The sequence below is a fragment of the Falco rusticolus genome, chromosome 7, assembly GCF_015220075.1.
Source record: "Falco rusticolus isolate bFalRus1 chromosome 7, bFalRus1.pri, whole genome shotgun sequence".
Taxonomy (NCBI): domain Eukaryota; kingdom Metazoa; phylum Chordata; class Aves; order Falconiformes; family Falconidae; genus Falco; species Falco rusticolus.
The window spans coordinates 12,842,744-12,853,420 of NC_051193.1; the positions used below are offsets into that span (position 1 = coordinate 12,842,744).

General features: G+C 49.0%; 1 protein-coding gene across 1 annotated transcript; it reads left to right on the plus strand.

The window, feature by feature from the left end:
• Positions 1-4,876: 4,876 nt before the first annotated feature.
• On the plus strand, positions 4,877-8,048 carry TLNRD1 (talin rod domain containing 1). Its single transcript, XM_037395278.1, has one exon. It carries the CDS (start codon positions 6,188-6,190, stop codon positions 7,253-7,255), a length of 1,068 nt encoding a protein of 355 aa, XP_037251175.1. The 5' UTR covers positions 4,877-6,187; the 3' UTR covers positions 7,256-8,048.
• Positions 8,049-10,677: the final 2,629 nt, after the last annotated feature.

Here is a 10,677-nt window from a genome sequence, read left to right on the forward strand (position 1 = left end):
TTTGTTCAAAATACTGTGTTCTCCTTTGATCTCCAAAAAAACCTGCAGACCTAAGAGTCTGAAGGGAGGGTCGTGGATTCCTGTTCATGCTGGACTATTCTAATCACTAGCATTTACCACTCCTTCATTAAGTGCTTCTGAGTTTCAAGCCAACTGACGTAAAAACCTGCACCTGGCCCTTCTTGCCTGCTTCAGGGAGGGAGAACGGGCGCGAGGAGCTACGCTGCACCCAATGCTCTCCTAGGCACTAGCCTTGTAAAACACGAGGTGTAGGATGGATATCTGGATATGTAGATGGTAGATAAGAACAAGAACCAGAAAGCCACTACTGGCCGTATCAACATAAAATATGACACAGCCTTCCATTCCATGCAAGAGGAGTTTTGTGGCTGCATTTTTTTCATAAAAATGTGTCTTCTTTCCATGTCAATGTATTAAATAACCATGGTAACAGCAGGGAACAAACAATTGATTATATACGGTAAGTGATGAAAACAACAGCACAATAAATAGTGAATAAAAGGACAACAAAAAACCCCGCACTTTTGCTGTTATTATCTTTCAGTTGAGCAACAGGAGCTGACCAGTATTTTAGACATAACTGAGATATTTATATTACTGGTATCTATGTAATAACTTTTTTTCTTACCTTTGATATTATGGTTTTGACTATGCCATACTAAAAAAAATAACCCACCACATCAAAACACTCATCTTAAGCTCATCTGTGAAAGCCCACCTATTATTCTAAAAAGCTACTTATTTATACACAAAATCATTTTCAAAGAAGAAAAACCAAAACTTGCAACTGTGTTTGCATTCTGCTGTCACAAGTGACCAGTTAACTGTTCCTCCAGATCTCTAGCGGTCTTTTTTTGCTACACACAGACCAGTTCTCAGGTTGCATCCCCAGTGTATCAACCATGATTACCTCTGCAGACCTGAGACAGACTCAGACCTCGCAGTTTTAGTCTCTCATGAAGTAAAGACTGGAAGTACAGACCACAAAACACTTACTTAGCACGAAACTATTTAAGACAAAATAGATCTTAAAAACAATAAACCAGTCAACACACTCACCCTTCCTTCTGTATGACTTACCATTCCATCGCTGCAGAGGGGAAGGCCCAACTTCTTCCAGCCTCTTCTGCAAAGCCTACCCGTGTTAAATTATTTCGTCCATCAGTGTCAGCCGACTTGATCCTCCTCTGACTTTCAGTTCTCATTGGACAAACCAGCTGTATCCCTCGGAACTGGAGCTATCGTTCCTGTAATTACCACCTCAGGGGTTTAGTCACATACGGCTGACACAGGGGAACCACTGAATTGCCTTTTATTCCTTCATCAGCCAGCTCCCTATTAAGTTAGATCGATACATCTATACAGGAAAGTAATATAAAGTAGTGTAACCCATTGTATAGTAACTTCCCCTCACCGACCTGGCCACATACAGTGTTCATAAAATTATTACAACTTGGTATTCTTCGGCTATTACTCAACACTGGCTACACTGGCAAAAATCAATTCTTCCTTCACAAAAAAAGATTTTACTAAGCAATAAAAGGGCCAAGTCCTGTCAGATGATTCAGGAAAGAAGACTTCAGCCTCCAGTTTCTGTTGTACTAAGCACAATGCAAAATAAAGATCAATGTGATGAAAGAAGAGCTCATACAAGTAAGCCAATCTTCTGTACACTACTAAGCCACATTAAAAAGCCTTTTAATCCCTTGTATCTGACAATGCCTGCTGTTTTGAACCCCAGAGAGTTATTTCATTCAGACTTTTGTCAGTGGAATCTTTTCAAAGCCAAGCACGGCCACCTGATTTTCATGTCTTCTAAGTCTTTACACCAATTCACAGAGCTGCCCAAGTCCTGTGAGTCACCTTTGGACTCAGCGGCTATGAAACAAATGGGTATGCACGCGTTCTCCTTGAAAGAGGATGTGCGAAAGATGTATGAAAGAAACACCCACCCCAAACATCACTGAGTAAAAGCTTCCTCCTAAATCACATAGATACATCTACTGGAACTTTAAAGCATGTAGCTTAGCTGGTCCTCAGTTCTACTCAAATTGCCGGATTCAAGAGACTCTGCCTTTGAGGCTGCCTTTTACAATAAAACCATGTATTTATGGTCAAATAATAAGCCTGGCAAGCACAGACTGTGAGTGATGCTGAAGCCAGCTATGACAGGTGTACTTATGAAGCAACAATGCGGTCTGTAGGAAGACTCTAACAGGCAGCTGCTCCAAGAAATGCCTCTTCCTGTGTTGAAAATGACCAATTGAGGTGCTATTTTCAACATTATTTTTTCAAACAGCCAAAGTCTGGTCACTCACTCTTCATCATACATTTCATATGCAGAAGAGCTGGACACCCAGGGCTACCACTGGAGGAAAAGGACATCTGGTAGGACTGCCTTGGAGATGGTCCACAAGCAACACCTATTACATGATAATAATTACTGGCTTTGCCCCTTGCTAATATTGAGGCTGATGAGCACTGGATTGGTCTCGCGAACAGATTAAAGGAGCTCAAACAATATTTGCTTTATATTATAGCAGTTACTAATGCCTTTGGTGGCCCTGTCAGGAGCTAGGAACTGCCGTGGGTGAGGGCCTAGCTGTGTTCCTGGTGTGGGCAGCTGGGAGGAAGGTAGGTGGAGGAGCCACAGCAGGAACCATCCAAAACACAGATCTCTCCACTTTGTCCTTGGGGAATGGCACAAATCATATGGAACATCATGGCGGGCGGCAGCATCTAAAAATGGAAAAGATTATTGGGTCATTTAACACCGCTGCTAGCCAGGGCAGAGACCTACGTTTTTAAAAATTAAATCTTTCAAACCCTAATTAAATTTAGCCAATCCTCATTAAAAATAAAGTAGGTTAGTATTTATGAGAGGCATTCCTCGTGCTACATAATCTCCCAGTGCCTCATTTGAGGACATATCTGGAAATACTTGGAAACACAATTCAGCTGGCTTCTCCTGCCCATTGATTTTTATTTTTCAGCCCACTCTGAAATCATTCCTATTTATAGTTTTGAAAATGAGCTGCTGGCGGTAAGCCAAAATTGTTTAGGCCCAAATCATGACCTTCCTTTAAACTGCTATAATCTGACTCAAGTAAACAGAATTTCCCTCACGCAGTTTCTGTGAGGAGGGATGGGTGGAGAAGTGCCCTATTGTCGACACACCCAAAGACCAGCATCTGCCCCTTTCCTCAAGCCCAGCTCTATGGCCAGGGTTCCCCCCACCCCCCAGAAGCACACATCCTGTTAACCCTCCACTTCCACATCTGTGCTCATCCCGCTCACGTCATGCTCCACAGGGCCGCCAAGGAGGCCAGGGGTTCCTCTAGCTAGCGGGTGAGAATGTGTACAAATAAACTCGTCTGAAGCTCCTTCAATGTAAGCAGTCCGTGAGAAGGGCGCCGTTTCTGCCGGGACACTTGGATCTGGCCTGCCAGTGAGGAGCTGGTCTGATTCTCGTTTATTTCAAGGTCACTTACAGCCCTGCCATAGCAGGACATGAGCATAACGGTGAATTGGGCTAAATGCACTCCTGGATTTCTGTAGCCTGCTAAATGCATTGTAAACGCCTAGAATGAAGCGGCTAACTTAAAAGTCTCATTGAAAGGAGCAAAAAGATGTTATTACTTGGCTGCAGCTTAAGCTGCGGCAAAATACATAACAAATGTAAGATGTGGTTTCAACACGAACTCTGATTATTCAGGATTATGTTGACTGAGACAATGAATACCAAGAGAGAATCCGATGTGTGGGGCATAAACATCCTCATCGCCGTTATTTACCAAACTATACGTTCCCTTTGGAAACATCCCAGGCAGCATTAAACCCATCTTCTTGTAACTTGTTCCAGCCCGATTAGTAATTTTAATTTTATTATTGTGTAATGGCATTGGCGTTAATGCCTGAGATGTACTGAGCATCACATCACATTTTAGTGATGAGAATTGTCGAGCGCAGTTCCCGATGTGCTGCAGGCTGGGCACAGGCTGGAGGAGAGTCTTTGCCGAGGCGTTCCGAGCACACCGGGGTCAGTGGGTGTGCTGCCTTCCCCCTCCTAAACCCCAACCCCGGTAACCAGTCTGCATGGCAGCGACAGAAACGGGAGGGAAGCACACCGAATGCACCGTCATTGGCTTACAAAAATGGGTCAAGCCCAGCGCGGAGGGAAATATTTCCATGTCAATAAAGATGCGGTAACACCACCACCACCCCCCCCAGCCGTTCCGACGGCACCGACGATGACTAGCGAGGGGCTGGGCTCTGCAGCTGAGCCCCCGCAGGCTGAGCCCCCCGGGGGCGGCGGGGGGACCCTTCCCCCAAAGCCCGCCCGCCCGCCCGCCAAGGGCGCTGGGCGCTGCTGCCCCGCCGAGCCCCGCCGAGCGGCGGCAGGTCTGACCGCAACGCCGAACTCACCTGGCGGGCTGCCCGGCGCAGCGGGGCCGGCCGGCGGGACGCCGGTGTCCCGGCGGGCTGGGGCGGAGGGCGGTGGCTCAGCGCCCCCCCCCTCCCCCGGCATCTCCTCGCTCTCCGGTACCCGACTGCGCGGCGCGCTCCCGCCCAACCGGCACGGCCGCACCGGTCCGAGCCCATCCGCTGCTCCTCGCCGGCTGCCCGCCGGCCTCCCCCTCCAGCCCCCCGCCCCGGTGCTTATTTATTCACCCAGCCCCCCGCAGCCCGGGGCTCGCCTCCCGCCGGCGGCAGCGCGCCTGGGGGCCGCGGGCGGTGCCGGCCGCTGCAGGGCGCTGCTGCCCCCGCCGCCTGGGAGGAGCGCGGGGCGGCGGGCGGGGCGCGGGGCGCGGGGGGAGGGCAGGATTTAAACGCAGGGCGGTGACACCGCACAAAAGATTTCGATAGGCTTAAGTGAGGTTACAGCAAAGGCAACGGGGAGGGGGGAGCCTCCCTCGGAGCCGTGCAGCGTCTGGCTGGCAGATCCGCCGCAGCCGCCGCTTCCCAGTAGTTTGTCTGAAAGCCTGAGAAAGGGAATTTAAAAGAAGATTTCCTTCCCCCCCCTGTTTTTTTTTTTTTTTTTTTTTTTTTTTTTTTTTTTTTTTTTTTCCCTGGGAGTTGGCGACTCAGCCAGAAAAGATGGCAGGAGGAGCGCAAGGCCGGGCGGGTCGCAGCATCCGCGGCTGTAGCCCGGAGCCACCACCCTTGTCTGCGGGCAGCGCCTAAGTCGGTGCGGCGGCGGCGGCGGCCACAGCGGGAGCCGGGCGAGGAGGGGCCGGCGGCGCCGAGCCCGCGGGGCGCGCGGCATGGAGCGCGGCGGGGAGCGAGCGCGCGGCGGCCGCGCCGATGACCGAGGCAGGAAGCAGTGAGGCAGCGGCGAAAGGAAGGGGCACGGGTCCCGCCCGCCCCCAGCGCCCGGATCCGGTGGATTTTTTTTTTTCCCTCCCTCTTTCTTTTTCTTTTTCTCCTTGCCCCCCCCCCTCCGCGGTCCCGCTCCCCGTCCGTCCCCCCCGCGCTCCCCGCGGTGCGCCCTCCCCTCGCTGTGGCTGTGGCGGCGCGGGGCGGCGGGCGGCCACACCCTCGGCGGCGCTTCCTGCCGCCGGCGGCGCGGGGCCGGGGGCGGCACATGGTGCGCAGCCGCCGCCCCTCCGGCCCCTGCGAGCTGCGCCCGGCCGGCGCCCGCCGAGCGGAGGAGCCCGGGGGCGCAGTAGCGACTCGGAGGGCTGCGCCCCAACTCCGCGCGACTGCCGGGCGGCTCTGAGGTATTCCGGCCGGTAAAGGGAACTTTGCGCAGGATCCCGCCGCCGGGAAGCCGGAGAAGGTGGTGGAAGGGAGGGGAGCCAACGTGCGGGGGAAAAAGAAAAAAAAAAGGAAAAAGGAGAAAAAAAAAAAAAAAAGAAATAACGTTTTCAGCTCCACGATGCCGGAACGGGGCCCGGGGGCTCCCGGCCAGCGCCGGCCCGCCGCGGCAGCGCCGTAGGGGCGAGGGCTGGCGCCGGAGCGGGGCGGGCGCCCCGGCGGAGCTCGCTCCCCGCAGCAGCGGCAGCCCCGGCGCCCAGAGCCCTCCCGTGCCTCCCGGCCATTGATGGAATGATGTTGCGGAACAGGCAGAGCGATCCTGCCGGGCTCAGTCGGGACTGCTCGGGCGGCGGTGGCAGAGACGGTGGCAGCGGGGTAGCGAGCGGCATGCGAGTGCCCCCCCGGCGCTATGGCTAGCGGTGGCTCTGGCAAGTCCAGCAGCGAGGTGTCTGGCGGCGGCATCCCCAGCAGCAGCTCCCTGCAGAGGAAGAAGCTCATCTCTATCTGCGACCACTGCAAGATCAAGATGCAACTGGTGGCCGATCTGCTGCTGCTGTCGAGCGAGACCAGGCCGGTGAACACCGAGAGCCTGTCTGTCTTCGGTGAGTCCTTCGAGAAGTGCAGGGACACGATCATTGCCAGGACCAAAGGACTCTCCATCCTGACCCATGACGTCCAGAGCCAGCTCAACATGGGACGCTTCGGGGAGGTGGGGGAAAGCCTGATGGAGATGGGGGAGCTGGTGGTCTCCCTGACCGAGTGCTCTGCCCACGCTGCCTACCTGGCTGCAGTGGAGACTCCGGGGGCCCAGCCTGCCATGCCTGGCTTGGTGGATCGCTACAAGGTGACCCGATGTAGGCATGAGGTGGAGCACGGCTGCGGGGTCTTGAAGACCACCCCTTTGGCAGATATGAGCCCTCAGCTCCTGCTGGAGGTTTCTCAGAACATGTCCAAGAACTTGAAATTCCTGACAGACGCCTGCGTGCTGGCCAGTGAGAAATCCAAGGATAAATTTGCTAAGGAGCAGTTCAAACTCAGTGTCAAATGTATGAGCACCAGCGCCTCTGCCCTCTTGGCGTGTGTCAAGGAGGTCAAGACTTCACCCAGCGAGCTGACCAGGAACCGATGCGTCTTGTTCAGCGGACCTTTGGTGCAGTCTGTCTATGCTCTGGTGGGCTTTGCCACTGAGCCCCAGTTTTTGGGTAAAGCTGCCACCATCAATCCGGAGGGCAAAGCTGTGCAAACTGCCATCCTAGGAGGAGCCATGAGTGTGGTATCTGCTTGTGTGCTCCTGACCCAATGCCTCAGGGATATAGCCCAACACCCCGAAAGTAGCACCAAAATGAGCGATTACAGGGAAAGGTTGAGGAACTCAGCTTGCGCCGTCTCGGATGGTTGCAACCTGTTATCTCAGGCACTAAGAGAAAGATCTTCACCCAGGACTTTACCGCCAGTGAACTCCAATTCTGTGAATTAACCCCCACATGTTCTGTTTAGATCCCAGTCACTGATAAAGGAAAATAATATCCCACCTCCTCACCCCTTTTTGGTATACCAAAGAATTTGCTTGGATGAGCCCAATCCTTTGATTTCATGTGGTGAAGAAGCAGAACATATTCAAACTATACGTACTAATAAAAGTAGCCAGTTTGGGCTTCTTTTTATTTTACTTTAAAGGCAAGCAAGTATCTGCAGATAAATTTTCCTTTATTCAACAAGGTCTTCACACAAATGGTAATAACTGTTTAAAAGTTTGGGTTTTTTTTTTTTATATGTCGGGAGGTGGGGGCATCTTAAAAAAAAAGTGGGGGAAAAAAAGCTTTAATCGCGCTGGGTGCGGTTTTTAAAGTTTGTCTTGTCTTGTCTTCCGAAATTTCCCTTCTAAATTTTACTGTTCGGTTGTGCAGGAAAAAGGTTACCTCAGTTCTCACTCATTTAAAAAAACTAAAAAAACCAACAACACATAGATGATGGATGTAGCTACTATTTTGTTTGTTTCTGTTTTGTATGACTTTTTTTTTTTTTTTTCATCAAGTGTTAGGTTAGAAGTGCATTTGGTGTGTAGGAGTGGAAGGACTGGAGGTTGTGATTATGTTTTCCATGTGTTAATTTCCAAACTGGGGGAAAAGCTACTGTGAGTGTTTAAACAAACAAACAAAAAAATTACACTATAACAAAAGTGATTTTTAATTTTTTTTTTCCAATGTCAGTTTTTATCTTGCATGTACTGGAGTATTTATTTCATCTATTAAAATGTTATGTTTCTCAGATGTCTTTCTGTGAATCTCTTAATACTTGAATAATTGAACAACGAGGCCTGTTTGCATTGTAAGTCATTTCCCCCAGGGAATGGGTGGTACAAATGTAACTAGTTCTAGACAGCAGCATACAGGCTTCAATTCAGTTCTTTTATTTTCATAAATCCTGTCCCTTCCCAGTACTACCCCTCCTCCTCAGGACGCCTCTGACAGAGATGCTCTGTGGTTGTGTTTATGGCAGGCTGGGCAGTGCTGCGTGGATTGGGGTGGCTCTGCCTGGTGCTGGCGGCTGGTGCGGCAGGGCATGGGCTGGCTTTGTCTGTCTTTGTCAGTATTTGGTGTTACCTTGTGAGAAGTGTTTGTATTTTAACTCCTGCAGATGTTGCGGGCCATCTGTGTTACATTTGTGAGTTTCCATATTCATTTATTTCTCAAAAAACTTTACCCTGCTGGATAGTCCTGCTGGTTTGTGTGTCTGCTTAGGATTGTCAAGGTTTGTCGGAGTGGGACCTTGGATTCCTCAGAGGTTTCTGTTGGAGCTCCTCAGTGCAGATTTCTGTCAAAGTAGTTTAAGTTTGATGATGTAGATAACAGGAAAAGTTAGTAACTTTTGAGGCCCAGTCCGCCTCCAGTTGAATTGCTTGGGAATTGCGAGTGGGCCTTGGGGTATGCTGCGGTAGCTCCTGTGATGGCAGTGTTGATTTTTTTTTTCAGCCTGGTCTTTGTGGACCTGTGGAATCTGTTGCCTTCTATATGTTCCTTGAAAGGTAAATAGGAGAGTGAATCTTCTGGCAAGGAGGCTTTGTTTATCTGCCCAGTTCCATTGCATAATTGGATGTTGTTGGTTGGTTTGGTTTTTTATGTCTGCAAATTGAACAATGTTGAAAGCTATTGGAGAATGTACCTTAAAAATGTTGTTACCATGTTTTAAACCTTTACTGTACAAATACTCTTCTATTTATTCCTCTGAACAAGTAAACTTTTTGGTTTCGGATACAAAACAGTCCTGGAGTAGCGAGAGGTCTTCCTTTTTATAGCATTATTGTTTCTCTTGCATGTGGTGCTTTTAATTTCAAAAGGGAGGGAAACATTACTGGGTAGTGGACAAATACATCATGTTGAAGGACGTACGAGCTAAGCTTATATATCCATATCTTCAAAGTTAGAAAAAATAATTCCTTGACTTAAGTTGAGTGGACCCTAGTATTAAGTTTTGTTCATTTTTAAATGAAACTTACCTGCCTTCGGTGAATTGCATGGTTAGGACTTTTCTTTGTGAAAAATCAGTCCAAGCTACATTCCTTTGGGGTATGATTTTCTCGCTACGCTGTTTCTGATGCAATATAAGCTTTCAGTATATGCTGCAAAGGCATGGATGTCTGCACCTATATGGCATATTATAAAAGTTCTCTCACTGTTTTTTCCATAAATAAATAAATAAATACACACAGTGTTCTAACTTTCACATAGATGCCTCCACAGGTATTTCCTCAGAGGCTCTCTCAGCCCGGCATGCACACAACGTTTTCCCATCTGGATGGCAGGAACAGCTGTAGGACTCCGGAGGGAATGACAGGAGGCCAAGGCCATCTACAGGGAGGTCCTGTGCCTCTGTGGCATTTGCGGTTGTCCGCCCAACCGTCCTTCGTATCTCCCTGCCTTGTAGCATGTCTCTGTGGAAGCCAAGATACCGTCCCAATCTACCCTTCCGTCTTTTCCGCAGTTGCGTCGAGGGGAAGGAGGAAAAGGGGATTGTGGCAAACGTAATGCTTTCAGGATGTGCTATCTCCTGTGGCTGCAGACAGGAGGTGAGGAACGGGCTCCACCCTTCCTTCGCATAGATCCTAGATGGTGCAGAACTTCGTGTGGGACGTGCGGAGATGGTGCTGGGCAGGCTGTGGGGCAGCGCTGCTCCGAGAGGGTACAGGTACAGGATGGCATCCTTTAGCTCCAGTTCCTTTAAGTTTCTGTGACCTACCTTTGTGAGGCCTGCTTCCAGATACAAACCAGAGGGTTCTGAAGGGCAGCTCTGTGGAGTGTCTGACAGGAGGAAAAAAAAAAAAAAAAAAAAAAAGAACATCCCACTGGCTCTTTTGATGTTTCTACTTTTTTGGTGCTGCTGAACTAATTAGATTCTTTTTGATTCATTTATACATTATTGAGGTTATATGGATCAGAGTGCAGCCTCCTTATTACATGTGCATGTGAAAGGCAATATATTACTAATAATGATAGTGCCAGGATTTGTTGTGGTAAGATTTTGTTTTAAGTGGTTTAGTGCAATTTTTGTTTTAGCAAGGATACTGCAGATTCTTCCCCCTTTTTGATTATATTTTAAAGTGAAGTACATGCATATATATATATAAATAAATATGTGTTTCCTTTCCCCTTTTTATTTTACTTTTCAGTGAAGGAAAACAGACTGCTCTAGGTCTCCCTTTGATTTTGAGGTGTGTGGGGTTTGGGGAGATTCAGTTTCATAAAATGAAACATGAAATGTAGCCAGGCCATGATTTTAGTTAACAGGCTGATTAATATATATATATATATATATATATATATATATACACACACAAGTAGTAAATTCACCGAGTAACTTACTGTAACATTTTAAAATAACTGTCATTTTTAACACTTCAAA